The sequence below is a fragment of the Eleutherodactylus coqui genome, chromosome 5, assembly GCF_035609145.1.
Source record: "Eleutherodactylus coqui strain aEleCoq1 chromosome 5, aEleCoq1.hap1, whole genome shotgun sequence".
In the NCBI taxonomy this organism is placed as follows: domain Eukaryota; kingdom Metazoa; phylum Chordata; class Amphibia; order Anura; family Eleutherodactylidae; genus Eleutherodactylus; species Eleutherodactylus coqui.
The window spans coordinates 179,485,231-179,505,557 of record NC_089841.1 but is presented as its reverse complement, the minus strand read 5'-3'; the positions used below and the strand labels follow the sequence as shown (position 1 = coordinate 179,505,557).

General features: G+C 45.2%; 1 protein-coding gene across 2 annotated transcripts in view; it reads right to left on the bottom strand.

Moving 5' to 3' along the window:
* Window positions 1–15,388, bottom strand: part of ACACB (acetyl-CoA carboxylase beta) — a 115,696-nt gene extending 100,308 nt beyond the window's left edge. For both annotated transcript variants that reach the window (XM_066603861.1, XM_066603862.1), the window contains exons 1-2: window positions 15,321–15,388; window positions 1,034–1,550 (exon numbers count right to left, since the gene is read on the bottom strand). In XM_066603861.1, coding sequence (XP_066459958.1) covers window positions 1,034–1,542 — 509 coding nt within the window. In that variant the 5' untranslated portion in view covers window positions 1,543–1,550; window positions 15,321–15,388. The remainder of the gene's footprint in view (window positions 1–1,033; window positions 1,551–15,320) is intronic.
* Between the last annotated feature and the right edge of the window lie 4,939 nt (window positions 15,389–20,327).

The following is a 20,327-nucleotide window of genomic DNA, read 5'->3' as shown; positions in this document are numbered from 1 at the left end:
TCTTATTAATTTGGGGTGGGATTCCTTGGAATTTCTCAACCGGAACACATAAAAATGAACGATCATGATAATTTTATTAACAATTTTTTGAAAATTAAACAATGTATAAAATTAATATGTATAATATATATGTATTACAGTATGCAGGAGAGCGGTCCGACTTCTGACCTCTCTCCTACATACTGTAATATACATATGCACTAGAGAATTCCGATGACGGGCCTCTCTTCTGCATAGTGTTAGAAACGTGTTGGACCTCGCCCGACATGGGAGCTATGCAGGGAAATCTCAATGTCGGACGAGGTCCCACATTCTATTGGAGAGTGTTAGGACCAATGTTCACGGCGGATCTGAATTGGGGCACCCGCACGGAAGATCCGCAGTTCAAGCTGCCCATAGGGCATGCGGAAAACAAATCGCAGCATGCTCAATTTTAGTACGGTTCTTGCACAGATGACTTCCATTGAAGTCAATGGAAGCCGTCCGATCCGTCAATTGCAGACGGGCCGAAGTTTCTGCAGGAAAGCAGAAGTTTAACCCTTTCCAATCCACTGTCTGACGTCTTTCTACATTCTGGTAGAAGCTTGTACAGCTCCAATGTCAGAAAACATTCGACAGTGTATTCTTACCGTCTATTGCCAGCCACTCCGCTGTCGGAGCCTCTATGGCGCACACACACTGGCTTTAGCCAGCAGATGGCACCGTTGTATAACAGCAAAAAGGGAAAGCCTTTTAGGAAACCCTGAATCCAAAATTGGATTGGAAAGGGTTAATAATTAAACTATGTACCGCACATGTGCGCCAGCCAGTGCTTCCGCACACATCCCGCAGTACAGACCCAGACAGGTACACAGGGTGGCTGGCTGTGGGCAGGGATGGATTCTGCTGCAGGCTCCCGCCCGTGGACATGAGTCCTTAAGGTAGTTTTTGTGACGTTGTCCTTGGTTACATTCCAGTGTTTATCTATGAAGTGAAGGTTGTATTAAAGAGCACACACTCAGAGGTATGACATATGAATGAATGTCCTGCTTACCTTATTGTGGTGGCCAATGGCTCTATTTCCGGTAGTGATGATAGGGTTGGAGTCTGTGATCCACTACTAGTGAGACTACTTTTTCTTGGGCTCTTGAAGGAGCCAATGGCACCCTCATCATCGGACGAGTTGTCCTCAGAAGAACCCAGGATAAACCTTGACAGACGTGGCTTACTTATATTTGTGTGCCTCGGTTCGGAGATACTTCCTTTTGAGGGGGCAAATTTCAACAGTTTCTGCTCTGGTTTTGCAGGAGAAGCCGGGACAAGCGGTGGTAGAGCCGGCCCGACATTCTGTACCGGACTGATTGAATCAGTTCTCACTTGTGTTTTTGCAGCTTCTTCTGGTGCTGATGCAGCTGCATCCTGCTGTAAAGTATCTGCACATGATGCATCCATAACTGTCTCATATGTAGAGCTGGGTACTCTGTATTTCTCACAGTGGAACCCCCATAGTTTCCAAATTAGCCATAACACTGTCAGCAATGAAGACGAGGCCAATAGCACCATTCAGAAACCTAGAAACAAACAGACATGTAAGTGTGCGCTCAGTACGAACAGGCGTGTTACGAGTATAATACCCCAACAATGGGGTTTTGTTGGCATTTCAGGAGAAAACGGCCAAAAATCCATAATATCTGCTCTTTATGAAAATAAAACTAAACTTAGGTTTGTAAAGTTTATAATTTATGAAGCATCCAACAACTTAAGGCTGGATTCACACGACCGTATATCGGCTCAGTTTTCACGCCCAGCCGATATACGGCGTCTCTCTCTCTCCAGGGGGAGGAGGCTGGAAGAGCCGTGAGCAGTGCTCTGAGCTCCCGCCCTCTCTCTGCCTCCTCTCCACCCCTCTGCACTATTTTCAATGAGGAGAGGCGGGACGAAGGTGGAGCTAATTCCCGCAGCTTAACCCCGCCCCTGTCCCGCCTCCTCTCATTGCAAATAGTGCAGAGGGGCGGAGAGGGGGCGGGAGCTCAGAGCACTGCTCCTGGCTCTTCCAGCCTCCCCCCTGCAGAGAGAGACGATGTATATCGGCTTGGCGTGAAAGCCGAGCCGATATACGGTCATCTGAATCCAGCCTAAAAGGAATTTACTGTAAATATATCCAGCGATACAGAGCAGGAAAATAAAACATTAGTACAAAAACTGTTCTATCACCACAATGTTGCTCGGTCTCCTTCCACTGTCTGCATCCCACCCTACGCTTGCTGATAGTGATTGTGTTGTGCACCAATTACATGGCTGGCTCGTCCCATAGTTGACATGTCATTGCTAGGTGAACAATGAAGAACACAAAAGGCAGCAGAGAGGGAATGGAGCATTATTGTCGGAGCTATTAAAATGATTTAATTAGGGGGCGTGGCCTGATGCCGTTGGAGGAAGAAGTGTAGAGCCGGGCTCCGTCTTGCAGACCCCACAAAGCAACGTTAAAAGCAGCCCCAGCACAGCGAAAAAAGGTGAAAAAGGTGTCTAACGGCTTACAGATCGCCATGCCGAAGAGAAGAGGAGGAAAGACGCCGCTACACAAGGTATCGGACTTCTTCTCGTCCCGAGGCTCAGCAACAGCACAACCTGCCGAGCAAGATGGCGCCGTCCCGCGCACGAGCTCCGGAGCCGACGGGAGAAAGCAAAAACCCCGGACATCGCTCGCAGAGGAAACTGACAGCTCAGACAGAGGGAGCGGAGGAGCGGGGAGAAGTTCACACCGGGAAGGGGTGAGTGAAGGAGTTGCAGAACTCCAAAATGCACCGATCCACTCACCTAAAATGGCGCCGACAGGCTCACAGACCCCCTCCCTGTCCCTGTCTATACCCTCCTCTCCATCCATAAGCCCGGAGAAACAGAGACCTCGTCTCTCAGCCTCACCCAAAGTCTGCAACCAGCAACTTCTCTTTGGAGAAGAACTGATAAAAAACGTCCCCTCCTCTAACCTCCCAGCATCAGAGGACTTTATAAAAAATATGATGCTAGCGCTACACGGGTCCCTGCAAAAAGATATTCAAGCCTTCTCATCTACAGTAAATAGCTCCATACAGGAGATAGAAGTCCGCACGGACCGAGTAGAAACAAAAATGGGAGAAATTACAACGTCCCATAACAAGCTAATAGATGCCCATTATACGTTGGAAGAGGAGGTGGAAAATATAAGAAATAAACTAACTGACTTAGAAGATAGGAGTAGGAGGAACAACATAAAGCTTCGAGGAGTTCCGGAAAGTGTATCTCAACCGGAATTAAAGCAATATCTTACCAGTCTGATAAAAAAGGTCCTCCCCGACTCCAATAGCCAAGAATATACGATTGATAGGATACATAGGCTTGCTAAACCAAGCTTCCTACCAGACGCCATACCCCGTGATGTTATTGCCAGACTACACTTCTATCATATAAAAGAGGAACTGATGGCAGTGGCGAGACGCATTCATACCCTGCCATCCCCATACGAAAAAATTAACCTATATGCAGATTTATCGCAATCTACGATAAAGGCTAGAAGAGCTTTTTCGCAAATAACAACAACCTTACGATTTGCCAAAATCCCATATAAGTGGGGGTTCCCGACGAAAATTCTAATACACAAAAATAATGTCATGCATGTAATTTCTTCACCAGAAGCAGGAGAAAAGCTCTTGGGAAAATGGAATATCCCGCTGCGAACAACTGAACATACGAAACCGAAAAATGGGATCAGCAGACGAGCACTACCGTCTACCCCGCCAAGAGAAATACACTCTAATTCAGAATAATTCAAGATCGCTGGACTGTCTGGGTCTACAAAATGAGTGAGTAAAAAGGGGTCTTACCCTGCAAGATGAACTCTTACCCCCACAAACATACACCAGGATTACCCTGAGTTTGTATACAACCTCAATTGTTCTACGTTACAGGTCTCACAGTTAATTCGCAACACCCACATAGGCAAGCGACTAATGATAAGAAGACCTACAATTGTTAATCTAAGTAATATTTACAATGTTTTGTTCACAACCTGCTCTGCCAAACTGAACCTCAACAGAACATCTCACACCAAAACCTTTCATGTCCATTAAAATATACTCACAAAACGCAAAGGGGTTGAATACTCCCTTTAAAAGGTCTATGATATGGAAGGATGCTATGACAAACAAAGTAGATATCTTGTGTGTACAAGAAACACACTTCACACAATCGTCTGCGGAAAAATTTAAAAATAAAAAATACCCTCAAATCTTTTCGGCTAGTGCGCAAAATAAGAAACACGCAGGAGTGGTGGTTGCATTTAGGGAAGGTATCCAATTCTCAGCAGAAAAACAAATAATTGATCAGAAAGGAAGATACATTATCCTACAAGGCACTCTCAACGAAACAATAGTTACCTTAGCGAACATATATGCTCCGAATAGCTCCCAAATATCCTTCCTAAACAAAATAATCAGAAAAATCAGGAAAATCCAAAAAGGAAAGCTAATTATTTGCGGGGATTTTAATATCATACCAGACAAGGAAATTGACTCCACAGCACAAAAAAGGACCGCAGCAGTAATACAACCCTGGTTGAACAAAGAGGGTCTATACGACACTTTCAGGTGTCTTAATTCCAACTCGAGGGAGTTTACTTTTTTCTCACCAAGGTATAAGACGTTTTCGCGTATCGACTTATTCATAACAGATAGAAAGACACTCACAGATGTCTCGGTCTCCAAGATAGAAACGACCACATGGTCAGACCATTCCCCTATATATATAGAGATCAAAATAGGTCCCCATTCCAGACAAACTAAATTATGGCGAAATGATATAAATTTGCTTAAAACACCCAAAGCTCAAGAGCAATTAAAACAAGCATTGATGGAATATTTTAGTCTGAATGAAAACCAGGGAACAGATAATTATATTATATGGAATGCACATAAAGCAGTAATCAGGGGAGTTATGATAAAGCTAAAAATACAAGAAAATAAGAATAAACAATTAAAAATAAATACCCTATTAGAAAAAATACAAGAACAAGAAAAAATAGAACAGAAAACATCCCAAAAAGCTCCCTGGTCGGATCTGATACGTCTGAGAGAGGAACTAAGAAAAGCATTGCTAGATGATTATAACAAAAATATGACTTACCTGAAGGCTAACTACTACTCTAATATCGATAAGCCCTCAAGATTAATGGCTAAACTAGCCAAAGTAAGAATAGTCAAATCAAAAATCCCCTATATAGAATGTAGCAAGGATCCCTCAGTAAAAATATCACATCCGCAACAGATTGCGGAGCGGTTTAGAGAATTTTATGCCAAACTCTATAACTTGGGAGAATGCGCCGCAACACCCCAGCCAACACCAGAAACAATAGAAAAATTCCTGGAAAAAATATCTCTTCCCTCGATAGGTAAACAAAAAGAAGAACTAAACAAACCAATATCAATAAATGAGGTAATCAAAGCAATAAATATTTCAAAAAATCACAAATCTCCGGGCCCGGACGGACTGTCCAATGAGTATTATAAGATCTTTGCAACCATTTTATCCCCGCGATTGGTCACTATATTTAACGAATCCATGTCCAAAGGCGAGATGCCGGATGAAATGCTCCAGGCCACAATAATAGCACTCCCTAAACCGGGGAAAAATCCCACCACTCCGGCAAACTTTAGACCCATATCGCTACTAAATTCGGACACAAAAATTTATTCCAAAATATTGGCTCTGAGACTACTAGAAATCCTGCCGTGTATAACACATAGCGACCAAGTGGGGTTCACAAGGGGAAGAAATGCGTCAGATGGGGCACGCAGAACCCAGAATCTGATAAATATGGTGGGCTCGAGTCGGACGCCTTCTCTCTTCCTTTCCCTGGACGCGGAGAAGGCGTTCGATAGAGTCCACTGGGGATTCGCATTTGCGGTCCTAAGGAAATTTGGAATGGGAGGTAACTATCTGAACGCAGTTCAAGCCCTATATACAAAACCCTCCGCAAAGGTGTTGGTGGATGGAACGCTATCCTCCTCCTTTTGCATAACAAATGGTACCCGACAGGGTTGCCCTTTGTCTCCGTTATTATTCGTAATGTTCATTGAACCACTGGCGGAATCAATTAGGTTAAATGCAGAAATTAGGGGAATAGCATCAAATGCAAGACAACACAAAATCGGATTGTTCGCTGATGACATCCTCTTGTCCTTAACTGATCCTCTAAACTCCCTAAGAATGGTCCAGCAATGTATATCCCAATTCAGCAAGGTATCTTATTACAAGCTGAATTCGGACAAATCATTAATTCTAAGTTTCAATATAGAAAAAAAACTAGAAAAAGATATCCAAAGAGAATTCCCATTTAGATGGTGCACAGAGATTCCATATTTAGGGATCAAACTATGCCAGTCTGAAGGAAAAATTATATCTTCTAACCTAGACCCACTACTAAACATTCTCGAGAAAGAACTTGAAGAGCTGAAAAGAAAGGAATTTTCATGGATAGGTAGAATAATTTTGTACAAGATGCTAATCTTGCCGAAGATTCTTTATATTTTCCGCACATTAGCTTACCCTATTCCGAAAAGTACAATAGCAAATTTCCAAAAACAACTATCAGCATTTGTCTGGAGTGGGAAAAGACCTAGAATAGCAGCATCAATACTACATCTACGCAAAAAACAAGGAGGATTGGGAGTCCCGAACTTACTAACCTATTACCAATCGATTATTATAGAGCAATCCGCCACCTGGCTGAAAGAATCCCAAACTCCTGCATGGAGCAACATAGAAAAAGATCAAAACCACAATAGATCCTTGGGACTGCTCATTAGAGCTTCCATTATGAAATCCCTGTATCCTAAAACAGTTCCGCCATTAAAAATACAGCAACTTCCTCCGATGATGGAAATGACCATACAATGCTGGAGAAATTTGGCATACAAGTTCAAAAATGAGCATCGTATTACATCTCTATTCATTCCCATAGAAATCCTCTCATACTTTATTCAAGATGTAAATATAAAGGAGTGGAAAAAGAGAGGGATTGAATCCATAACAGATCTAAAAGAAAATAATAAAATCCTCGCATTCCAATCAATTCAAGAAAAATATAACCTACCAAACTCGGAGCTGTACTCATATATGAGGATGGTGTCTTTCCTGAACAGATCCCACCTGGAGAAGTGTGCTATTCCTCTACAAGTGGAAGCTACACTGCAAAAATGTGAGTCCTCACAAAGCTCATTAACCAGAACGATATACGATAACATAACGGGAAACATGAACAATGTAAAAAAAATGCACCTAATTAATTGGGAAAAAGATCTGGGGGAAAGCTACTCCCCACTACAGTGGTTGAACGCCTTCATGTGGGCAAACAAAGCCACTCTTTCAGCAAATTTAATTCAGACACACCAAAAAATGATTACAAGATGGTATTATACGCCGTTGAAACTAGCAAAATGCTTTGACGACGTAAAAAACGAGTGCTGGAGGAAATGCGGAGGTGAAGGGTCCCTCCTCCACCTATTTTGGGACTGCCCAAAGATACAAATATACTGGAGGGAAGTTTTCAACTTTATACAAGCAACTATAGAAGAAGAGTTGACTTTTACCCCAAAACTAGCTCTCCTACTCCTGGACTGTGACATTATCCCAAAAAATAAGAGGAAATGGACTTGTCACTTTCTACTTGCGGCAAAAAATGTTATTGCAAGGAATTGGAGATCGGAACATCCTCCAAAAATCAAAGAATTGACGGACATGATGACAGATCACTATTGCTATGAAAAAATGCATGCAAAGAAAAACGACTGCATACATAAATTCGATGATGTTTGGAAGTTTTGGCAAGAACGCAGGATGTGAAATGTTTTAAGTTATGTTTAAAGTAAAAAACTATAACATTTTAACAAGTTAAAAAATTTACTAAATCTAACACTTTCTCACTACTGAAACTTATCTGCTGGATGTGATGGGTGCGCGACGGCTTATTTGGATGGCACTACATGTCTGACAAGACATAAGCAAGAGCTAAATTATTAAAAATACAACACTGTATAAACACACAGAATGGCTAATTAAAATAGTTGTTGGTGTTGTTCGCATGTTGTGCCGTCGTGGTGCATCACAAACAGAAAAATTTGATGAATAATTTATGCATAACTAACATGTGTGAAAGTATAACAATTTGTATCATACGAAAATGTTCAATAAAAAGTATTTGGTTAAAAATGATTTAATTATATTTTTGAAGGTTGCTCACGATTGTGTATTTTGGTCAATATCTGTCATCAGTATTTTTAAATCAAGATCAGAAGTGGGTTCATAATTGTATTATACTTTTTATCTGTTTGTTTTAAGGCCCATTTACACATAACGAGTATCGCTCAAAATGCGTTCGAAATGACCGAAAATGAGCAATAATCGTTATATGTAAACGGTGCCACCATGTGTACAGCTTGGCTTGTGATTAATCACACACTGGGCTCTGCAAACAGCTCCTGGAGGCCCTTTTACATGCAAATTAAGATGATAAAGTATTAATGGCCATTAACACTTTATGAAAAAAAGATTTCTAAATCTTCTAAAACCTTCAGTCATTTTTAAGATATCTTTGCGTGTAAATGGGCCTTTACACTTGGTGTCAACGAGGCTACCTTATGCCTTTTTCACACATTGCAGATTTGGTGAGTAGTTAACATCGGTATTTTGAAGCCAACAACAGGACTGGATCGCTCGCGGAAAATAAATTGCAGCATGCTCTATTTTTGCACGGATTCTGCGCGGACGGCTTCCATTGGAGTTAATGGAAGCCATCCGAACCGCGGCCCTTCCGCAATTGACAGGAGCAGGAGTTTAAAAAACAAATCTGTACTGTGCATGTCTGACAGTAAGCCATGCGGAGCATCAACAGTACAGAAGAGAAGGCGATATAACAGGTACGCGCGGATCTGTACTTTTCTTCCTGGGGTCTAGTCCTGATTTTAGCTTCAAAATACTAACCAAATGTGCAGTGTGTATAAGCCCCTATATCCCAATGTGCCTTACCCTGTGACTTCACTAATCCACATAAGTATTGTAGGAATGTGCATGAATAGCCTTATTGTTGGCACAGCTCCTTCGAGTAGTGGGCACTCTGATAAGATGGCAGTGTCTTAGGAAACGTTAATCCCCACTACTATAAGTATACTAAAGCTGGATGGCTTGTGGCATGGTAATGAGCATTCCTTCTATTCTAAAAATGTATCAATACATCAGTTAGAAGATATCTGTATGTGTTAACCCTTTCCAATCCACTGTCTGACGGCTAAAGACATTATGATTTAAGGCTGTAAAAGACATCCCTCGGGGTTCTCTTACTGTGTATCGCCTGCCTCTCTGCTGTCAGAGCCTATCCAACGTGTCACCTCATGCAGTACTGGCTTTAGCCAGCATATAGTACCATTGTATAAAAAAAGAAAAAGAGTAAGCCCCCTGGGAAAAACAAAATACAAATTGGATTGGAAAGGGTTAAAGAGGTTCTCCGATACCGGACAACATCCCTTTAGGAAGCCTGACTGGAGCTAAATGAACGGAGAAGTGCTTACCGCTCCGCCGCCGTCAGGATCATAGCCGATTCTGTCTGATGGCACAACCCCTTTAATTTATACCAATAAAGAGAACAGCATTCGGATCACCAGTCCAAACTGCCAAAAACCTGTGTGCCCAAGGGTTCAAGGACACAGTCAGGCCATAACTTCCAAATGGACAAATACCAGACGTGAAGTCTAGACACTAATGTAACAGATGATTCTGAGCGCCCCCTCACACGTGACCCGTCACACTACAGACTTAGTCATGATGAGAGGACGACGAAACTACGTTACAATGTCTGACAGAACACACAAGTCATTCACAAGTCAACTGCACTGCCGTAGACTTCTAGTTACCAAATGATCCCTGCATTACACAAAGTAGACGGCTCCTGTTCTAACTTAGGACTAATTTGCACGGCCATTTTTTTTATCCGTCAACTTCACAGACAGCACGCAAATCCATTACCGCCAACTAGCCTACACACACGTGCTTTTCCACATAGACCAGTGATCCTTGTGAAGAACAAAAAAATTGCCTATTGTCCTATTTTTGTCTGTGCCATAGACGAAAATCGGAAGGGGTGTCGTCTCTCCCCAAGGAGAGCACCCAGAAGGGCTGTGGAGACACCTAGGAGGTAGGAGACTTATAAGGCCATGCATGCTCCGCTGGGTAACGTGCAAATAGAGAAGTTGGAACAATACCTCCTCTGCAGCGCCATTTTTTGGATTCCTGCAAGCCAATGTACAACTCTTTAAACAAGTCTTTAAAACAATGATTGGGAATAGGAAACTGCAGAGGTATTGTTCCATCTTCCTTATTTGCATATATTACCCAAAGGGTGCTCTCCTTGGGGAGAGACAATGCCCCCCACACCCACCCACCTATTAGGTGTCTCCTCACACCTTCTAGGTGCTCTCCTGAAGGAGAGGCGACACCCCTCTTGACCCACATCACAGGCCTCTCACTAGCTAAGCCAGAAACCTACAGCACAGTGATGGGCAAACACCCTGAAACAGCTGTCTGTGTATGGATTCTGGCTTGGCTTCCTATTCCCAATCACTGTTTTAAAAACTTGTTTAAAGAGTCGTACATTGGTTTGCAGGAATGCTGCCATCCAATAGGTGGCGCTGCAGAGGTATTGTTCCATCTCCCTTATTTGCATATAGACAAGAATCAGACAGGACACTGAGGATCTCAAGCGCAACTCACATACACCCGTGTGAATGGGCCCTAAAACAGGGTCCACACGCTGCAGACTTTTCCATCGTGAGTCTGCATGTATAATGTGCTGGTCTCACCCCTCGACATTAGAAGGGGTGAAAGCCTATGTTAAAATTTACAAAGGGATTGACATGCTGCAGATCTATAAATCCCCACCAAAGGTCGATTTCTGTGTCACATTAATTCCACAGCGCGTGGAAGAGATTTACCGCATTCCTCTTATTGTAATCCACATGCAAAAAACGGAACAGAAGATCAGCAGCACTTCCAGTACAAGTAGACGGACTCTAAGCTGATTCTTGGACCAAATGTGTCAGTAGGCACGGAAGAAAATACATTGAACATCTTGCGCTTCGCACCTCTTGGAGGACGTGCTCAGAGCCTCCGTCAGCTCACATACAGCAAGCCATGATTCCTGCACAAGAAAACTGCAGCATGTTCTATTTTAGCATGTATTACGCATGCATACACGCCAAGGTAGTGTATAGGGATTAGCGGCATGCAGCAAGTGTGCATTGTCATTGTGTGCTCATACGCAGCACGCCGGAAACACGGTCGTGTGAGCTTGGCCTTATGATGCCTGTATGAAAATAGAATCAGCATCTTCACATAGGAGTCCTGTAGGTACATTCTGTTCTGGTACATGAGGCATATCATTCGTTAGTGCCTGTGGTCTCCTCGGGTTACAATATTAATTAGTTGTGGGACAACTATTCTATGGCGGTATTTTGGTATATTTGCAAGCGAAAACCAGAAAAGGTACCGCCTGCACACGGGCGCATTTTTGCTGCAGAATCTGCGTTAGGTGTCCGCGGATCCACAGCAAAAATCGATTCTTCCTGCACACAAGCGGAGAACAATTGCGGAGGAGAAATTGCAGCATTCTCCATTTTTGCACAGATGGCTTCCATTAAAGTCAATGGAAACCGTCTGATCCGTGACTTCTGCGTCATCGTCTAGCGACGGCACGGTGTAAATAAACATTTGGGAAAAAAATCTGTATTGTACATGTCCGACGGCAGCTCACCGTGACCATCCGCAGCACAGATGAAGATTAGAAAATGCAGGTGCACAGGGTCGCCAACCGCAGTCAGAGACGGGATCTGCTGCAGGAACCCGACTCTGCTGTGTGCAAGCAGCCTTATGATCGTACTCAAAGAGTGGTCAGAAATTGCTGCATATCCAAGAAGAAGAATGTATCAAGGGGGTACCACAAGGCTCTGTCCTAGGCCCAGTGGTGTTCAACATTTTTATAAATGACCTGGAGGAGGGAATTGAGAGAAAACTTATTAAATTTGCCGACGACACAAAGCTAGGAGAGATAGCTAACACTAGGGAAGGGAGAGGGGATTCAAAAAGATCTAGAAAAGCTTGAACAGTGGGCAACGACTAACAGAATGGTATTGAACAAGGAGAAATGCAAAGTCCTACATCTGGGCAAGAAAAATGAAAAAGGCACATACAGAATGGGAGGAATTGGGCCAAGCAGCAGCACATGTGAAAAAGACTTGGGTATACTAATAGATCATAGACTGAACATGAGTCAACGGTGTGATGCAGCAGCCAAATAGGCAAACACAATTCTGGGGGCTGGGTTTGCAGGATCTGGGAACAAAGCAGAGTCATGCAGGGGAACTGTCCAAGGGCTGGACTGCTCAGCAGGGAGAGCTACTGATTGGAGTGCAGGAGGTCCCAGGCTCGATCCCTGAAGCAAATGACCAATTGTTCAAGCATACAATTGTTCAAGGTGTATGGTCTTACTTGTCTCATACCTAGGCACACACCTTTGGACTAGTATACCGATTTCTTTTACTGTTGGGGACAAAAAGAAATGAGAAGTGGGGAAACATTGCCTAATTCAGACAGGCCTTGATCTGTTGGAAACACATTTTTGCTATCTCACCTGATAGGCACTAATCTGATTAGAATACTTCCAGCCAGAACCAAAATACACGTTATTCTTGTAACAGCATGCTTGTAACTTTCTTGCTCTGGCACTCGTTCAGCACTGTACGTATTGCAGCAACATCCCGAAATGTTGTAAGCAAGGACACACCTACAAGTTGGTGCTCATTCATTGGCTTCAAGGGTCCTTCTCACTTCAATGTTATGTGCTAACACTTAGGCCTCCTTCCCACGAGCGTGACGGGCTCCGCAGCGTAATATTCCGCTGTGAAGCCCGTCACGGCGCCCCCCAGAGCCCCTATACTTACCTGCGGGAGATAGCGTGAAATCGCTTCCCCGCCCACCGCCGCGCGTCACCGCCCGTCACCGCCCTCGCGTCACCAGCCGTGTCACGTGCACGGCTGGCCGAGTCACGTGACGCGGCCGGACCGCGTCATTTGACGTCATATGACGCTCGGCGGTGGGCGGGAAAGCGTTTTTTCACGCTATCTCCCGCTGGTTACAGCGGGAGATAGCGTGAATGGACGGCTTCCATTGACTGCAATGGAAGCCGTCAGTGCGTACAGCCCGTCCTCACCCGCAGAAAATAGAGCATGCTGCGGGTGAGGACGGGAGAAATCGCGGTGCGTAATTCCGCGGTGGAATTACGCATCGTGAGCATTGTGCTATTAGGTTCAATAGAACCTAATAGCTGCGGGCAACGCAGCGGATTTTCGCCGCGAATTACGCGGCGGAAATCCGTTCGTGGGAAGGAGGCCTTATGGTATCAGCACACGGGGTGGATATGCTGCGGAATCTGCACAGGATGCTTGTGGATTTGTCGTGGATTTCACCCTGCACGTTGCAAAAGCTGAAATCCAGAATGAAAAGTTGCAGAATTGACCTGCTGAAGAGTCTGCACCATCTGCAGTATTATGACTTTTGGTAGGACTCCTCTACTACGCTGGTACGGTATTGTGGACTTGTGTCGCCAAAAAAAAAACGCAGTAGTTAACCCCGTGAGCACTTACCCTAAAAATGTTAAATGAAGACCAGCCCTTTTATTATACAGTTTAATCACAGACATAGCGCATCTAAAGGGCAAACATTTGCCTTATGTCTAGAGATGAGCGAGTATACTCGCTAAGGCACATTACTCGAGCGAGTAGTGCCTTAGCCGAGTATCTCCCCGCTCGTCCCTAAAGATTCGGGGGCTGGCGGGTGACAGGTGAGTTGCGGCGGGGATTGGGGGGGAAGAGAGGGAGAAAGCGAGAGATCTCCCCTCCGTTCCTCCCCGCTCTCCCCTGCCGCTCCCCACCCCCCGCCGCTCCCCGAATCTTTAGAGACGAGCGGGGAGATACTCAGCTATGGCACTACTCGCCATAGCTGTGCCTTAGCGAGTATACTCGCTCATCTCTACTGAGGTCCCTTTTACACGGGCCGACAGTCCTTTAAACAACTCCATAAGTGCTGACGTCACCGCTATGGTCGTTAGCGCTCAGGCAGAGCGTTTCCAGAGAAAGACATTGCTGGCTTCTCGCTCAGCTCAGCGCTCACAGCTCACCTCCTATGTGAAGTGCTGAGAGGGGAGCGTTTACACGCAACGAGAAGGCAGTGATCGTTTTTTCAATGATTTCAATGGGGTTCCAAAAAAAACCAGAGAGGCTTCAGTTCCATTAGGTTTCCGTTTTTACTCTGTGTACACTGCGTGTGACAGAGCGGGGAGTTTTATTTTAAAAAGTTACAACGCACATGACCGCGTGCGTGATCCTCGCAGCGTTTTACGCATGAGCCCCTAGCTAGTTTCACATGGGCGACAGCGATATCGCAGCTTTGTTCCTGCGATTTCATAGCGTTATCTAACCAAAACATCGCTGCCGCTAGCGCTTTTCTCACGCGATTTTGCAGCGATGTTTTTGCGAGAAAGAGAATAGGACTTCCTAACGTTAAGGTTGCATCGCACGAAAAAATGCAATTTCGTGAGTTCCGACGTGACAAAAACAAAGGCTCCCTAAGGAAAGCATGGGCTTCACAAACATGCGGTTTTTTTACGCTATCGCATCATGGTTTCCCATGTCCGATTTGGTTGCCTATTGCGTGATTTGGTTGCCCAAGTGAAAACCGCCTTACCCTGACATATTCACAGTGAGACTTGCGCCTTCCTGGTATACTACAAACCCCACTGGCACAGGCGGCAGTTTCGCAGCTCGCTGTTTATGTTTCTCACTTTGGAGAGTTCCAAACTTTTGAATGTTGGAACAGTGTTCCCCCTCTACAGGGAGGCGGGGCCTGGCACAGCGGCTGGAGATACAGGTTGGACGGAGCGCTGGGAACACAACAAGCAGTTCCCCCCCCCCAGGCTCTGTGTGAGTGACTGGGCACTATCTGTGCCAGAGGTCATGCTGCCCATCGCCCCCATGCACTGGCATGGCCTCTGCCGCGGAGCAAGTGATTGGCCAGATTCACTAGGAGTATAAATAGGTCCATGGTGGCACGATAACACGTGACCAGTGCAGCGCACACGGGTACAGCTGCCCCCCGGCCTCTGGCGATGCCCCCCATTAATACATAACGGACAGTATAAACACCACCAGTGCGGCAGCGCCGACCACTAGACCGCACACAGCCCGCAGACACCCACAACTACTCACCAGCCATCCCGCGGTGCTCTTATAATCGGTTACTGCGCTCTAGACAGGCGGGGCTAACTGACAGCGGGAGACTCCGCCCACAAGCCGCGGGGGAGGCGGGGCTACGGAAACTCGCTGCGGGCACTAGAGGTCGCGTCTCAGGTAGTTAGTATGCACGAGCGGCTATCTTGGACGGCAGGTAGCGGCCTATGCACGGGCCACGAGAAAATGGCGGAAAATTAGAGACATTTATACATCAGAGCGATTATGTCATCACTGCCTCTCATGCCCGGGTAGCTGACAGTGTGGGGAAGTGCTCTTCTGGATGTTGGATGACTGGTGTCGCTCTGTGTGTGGGGGGGGGGGCTTCGTTGTAGTTCTTTCCTTTTCTTTGAAAACCCATTAAAAGCAATGGGAAAAACCGAAATATTTGTTTTAAATAAACAATCTTGTTATTTGTATAGCGCTAACTTATTGTGCTTCTCTTCCAGGTAATTTATTACCTTCCACCCTTGGTGGAGGGTAATAAATTACCTGGTAAAGAAGCGGAATAAGTTGCTCACTCATTTTACCAACCTCAAAGGAATGGAAGGCTGAGCCAAACTTAAGCTGGGTACCTGACCCATGAGGGGATTGAACTTGCAAACTTCAGGAGACACAATTACTCCTCTCCTCCCCCTCCAATAACAGACAACCAACTGCCCATTTTCACAGGCCGATCATCATTTGATTTTTATGCCTGCTCGAACTAAACGAATTTCAAACCACATATCATCCAGATCATACCGGCATTTACTCTGAATGATCCACATTCCCACGATCCGGCGAGAAGCTCAATGTAAACATTCAGTCTAAGGCCTCTTTCCCACGGACGGATTTCCGCCACATAATTTGCGTCGGAAATCCGTTGCGTTGCCCGCAGCTATTAGGTTCCATTGAAGCTAATAGCTCAGGGCTCACGGTGCGGAATTCCACCGCAGAATTTCGCACCGTGAAATCTCCTGTCCTCACCCGCGGCATGCTCTATTTGCGCAGGTGTACACGCGGACGGCTTCCATTGCAGTCAATGGAAGCCGTCCGTTCACGCTATCTTCCGCTGTAGCACAGCGGAAGATAGCGTGAAATCGCCTCTCTGCCTACCGCCGCCGCGTCATATGACGCGGCCAGCACGTCATATGACACGGTCGGCCACGCCATGTGACGCGGTGGGCGTGTCACGCCGAAGCGGCATGCGGGAGCGAGGACGCCGGATCCGCAGGTAAGTTTGGGGGTCTCTGGGGGGGCGCCGTGACGGGCTCCGCCACGGCATTCCGCGGCGAAGCCCGTCACGGCCGTGTGCAGCCGGCCTAAAAGGGCACTGAGTGACTGCAGAAACTAGAAGAGGAGTGAACCCCCAGAACAAAGGCTCAGGTCACATCTGCTTGGGGGCTCCTGTCATAATTCTGTTTTTGAAGCAGAGAAGCAAAATTAAAATAACAAGAAATTATCTGTGTCCCCCCCCATTGATTTCACCGGGGTTTTTAAGAAACTCAAAGCTTTCCCTTTGCTCCATTCCATTAGGTCTCCATTTTTTTTAAAAATGGAACAAATAGCACACACTCCAGAATGAATGGTGTCATACACATGGAGGATCACATATCACATGACTTTTAGACTACCTACACACGGGCGAGGATGATAACGGGCTGAAAAAATATCAGCCTGCTATTGCGCTCACCACGTGCTTTTTCACACCGATGCGACGCGTTTTCCTGGCAGGAACCGCTCCCATCACTTCTGTGAAGTTATGATCCTCCGGCGCGTTAGAGGATCAGAGAGTATTTCCATTGTTTTCAATGGGAGGCCTCGGATCGCACTCACACGGCACGCCGTACGATGTGTTTTACCATCCCATTGCAAACCACGGATGATGCGTTCCGAGGAGTGCGAAAAGATAGGACATGCATGTATATGACACCTTTGAAAAGAACGGGCTTCATATTCGCCTGAGTTTCTTGAGTCTCACAATGCACCAAACTCGTGCGAGATTCTCAGCCGCATGAATCCGACCCTAGGCTACGTTTACACACATCAATTTTGATGCAGTCTTTGACTTCGAGATGATGCAGATTTTGGTGCAAATTTTCCACTATGCCGCAGTACGCAATGCATCGTTGACTGGTGCGTGCTCCCTGCAGGGTAATACACCCAGTAACACGCTCGTGTGAGAGAGCGCTGATGGTCATGTATGGGGGACGTGCGATCCTCCAAATGCATGACATCAGTGATTTTGGAAAACCACAGGGCCATGGAGGAAGTACGCTCTTCTTCCACAATAAAGGAATGCCCTCGCCGTCATCACAAGAAAGCCAGGTATGGAGCTTATACACTGCCAGATTCCAATGTATTTATTCAGATGGACAATTTTTAGTAGCGAAACAAAAAAAAAAATCGTGTTGGGAAAAAATAGCACAATGGTAACCGTTTTCTGTCACCAATTTTATATGCTGCGTCCAAAGATAGGTTTTGCCCCATCTTTGGCCGAGATACGCTGGAAGCTCCCATAGACTCCTATGGAAGCCCCCCCCCCCCCCCCCTATGGAAATGCGAGACTGGGATCCTTAGGAAAGTTAGTGCCCAATTATCAAACGGACTAGACTAAACTATACCTGCAGGGTGCATGTCAGAGGTTGCAGCGAGATTGCGACAAAATTTGTGACTTAAAGAAAAAAAAAACCCCCAAAAAAACCTTAATTTCTTAGATTTGTCTGAAATCCTCACTGCTTTTTCTAGATACAACAGCAAAAAGTCTCAATATATATATTTTTTTCTTTTAGCAAAATCCTACCTACAAAAATTTTATAAAAAAAAAGAAAAAAAACTTTAACAGCTGCGCTGCAACATTAACCCTTGAGTGGATAAGGGAATAAGCTTCTAAAAACCCTCAGTTCAATAGCAAGCAAATCTTTTTATTCCCCACATAACAATCAAATACAGATATATCGTTAAAAGCAACGCGTTTCTGCGTCTAGCTGACGCCTTTATCAAGCTCTTTTTTTTATATTATCTTTTCCCCATATGTTTTTATAAACTTTGGGGTATTTCTATAAGCTGCTGCTCTCCAGGACAGTATGGTTGAGTACTATTAGATACGCATATATTTACTCTTCTGGATAACACAAGAAGACCCTCCAGCAAAGAAACCTTAGAAAAGGCGAACTTGAATTCCCGGTGCAGGCGGGACACAAAAAGTTTTTGTTGCTCCGCCTGACACCTGGTAAGTAGAATCCTATACAATTATTTCTGTCCCCCGGGCTATGGCGCTCTCCCTAATTTTTGTTTCCACCTACAAAAATTTGAAACTTTGACATAAAACTACGGCACAGCCTTGGTAAATTCCTCCATAAGGTCCGACGGCACACTAGCATATTTGGGTCTGTGTGATGTTGGTGTCATAAGCATGCGCACCTATTACAGCCTATGAGGTTATGCACACTGCCTTTTTCTTCATGCAGACTGAAGGTCCATGTGAAAAAAATAATTGCATGTTCTATTTTTGTCCATATCACGGATCAGTATTAGGGCATGCAAATGCATGGGACGTCTGTGTATCAGGGGGTACATCCATGTACAATCTGGTGCAAGTTGTGCCCAAACCTCTTGGGTGGAATTAGCACACACAGCAAGTGTGATCCCAGCCTTAGGCTAACGTCACACGGCGAGTGCGATATCGGGCAGCGAGTCACAGCCCGATATTGCACTTGCCACCATACGAAAGCCCAGCGGATGTAAGGTGTTTTTATGTAAAAACAGCTGTGCATCACTGCGAGGATGAAGGGAATCCCCTGCTCAGGCTGTAACAGCCACGGTAGAGGATTGGGGAGATCACTCGTCGGTTTCAAAAAGGGCCATCTCGCAGACATATAGGGCATGGTGCGATGCAGGAAAACACAAAAACAAATGCTCATGCGTATGAACCCCTTCAGAACAATGGGGTCCATATTTGTGCATCTTGCAACGCACAAAACTTGTGTGATTTTCTTGGCCTCTGTTATCTCTATGCAAATTAGATAGTCACTGGCATAAGTATAGGGGATGCGGTTACACCCAGGCCCAGTAGCTTTAGGGGGCCCATCAGGCCTCTCTTCTCCATATAGAAAGCCCAGTACTATGAATAAAATAATCATAGTTGGGGGCCCTGTTATAGGTTTTGCATTGGGGCCCAGGAGCTTCAATTTATGCCTCTGCGTCAAGGGGGTTAAGAGAAGTTAGGGGTTCCCAAGATAAGCTTTTGCACCCGGGCCTACGAGTCTTTAGCTACGCCCCCGATAACAGTCCAGACTGTAAAACCTGCAATAGTCATATTTTCAGACCTGTGAATGTACCATGGCCCCAGTGCATTTACTCCCATCACTGTGCGATCCCTACAAACACATGAAACCGCATACCTGCAAAGCTAATCACCTGTCACGTGTTTGGTATCCACTTTTAGGTATATTCACAATATGAAATATGGCGGCTATAAACTTCCCATCTAGAGCGCTTCCAGGGTAAAATACAGCCAAAATATTACATTTTTAGGTGATGTTACGGGAGGTCAGCAGAGGTGCGACCCAAAAGACTTAAAACTAAAGAGAGATCTCCTTGTCAGGACCAGACGTTGCATCTAACGCAGGACTGCCCAGCTTTCTGTGTGCTCCTCGCAGTCATGACGATTTGACACAACTTCAGTGACTTTTTTTAATCTAAAAGTGCTTTGTGTGTATTTGTAGGCTTCTTACCCGTCTGTAAATTTTTTGTATATTTACACCTAAGCACTACTAGCCTTGCTTAAGATAAAGTGTTATACTCTATTAGCCAGTCCTTGACGCTTTAAGCAATCCATAACAGAGGTTTGTGTGTCAGCTGGTGAAGCCTGAGGAGGCTCGTATCCACAAAGGGAGCAGAACAGAAGTGGCTGTAAAGTGCTAGATGTGATTTAGGGCTCCATCTTACCCGAGTGCAGAAACCAGGTAGCTGGAAATAAGCCCACCCTGTGGTCTACCCCTG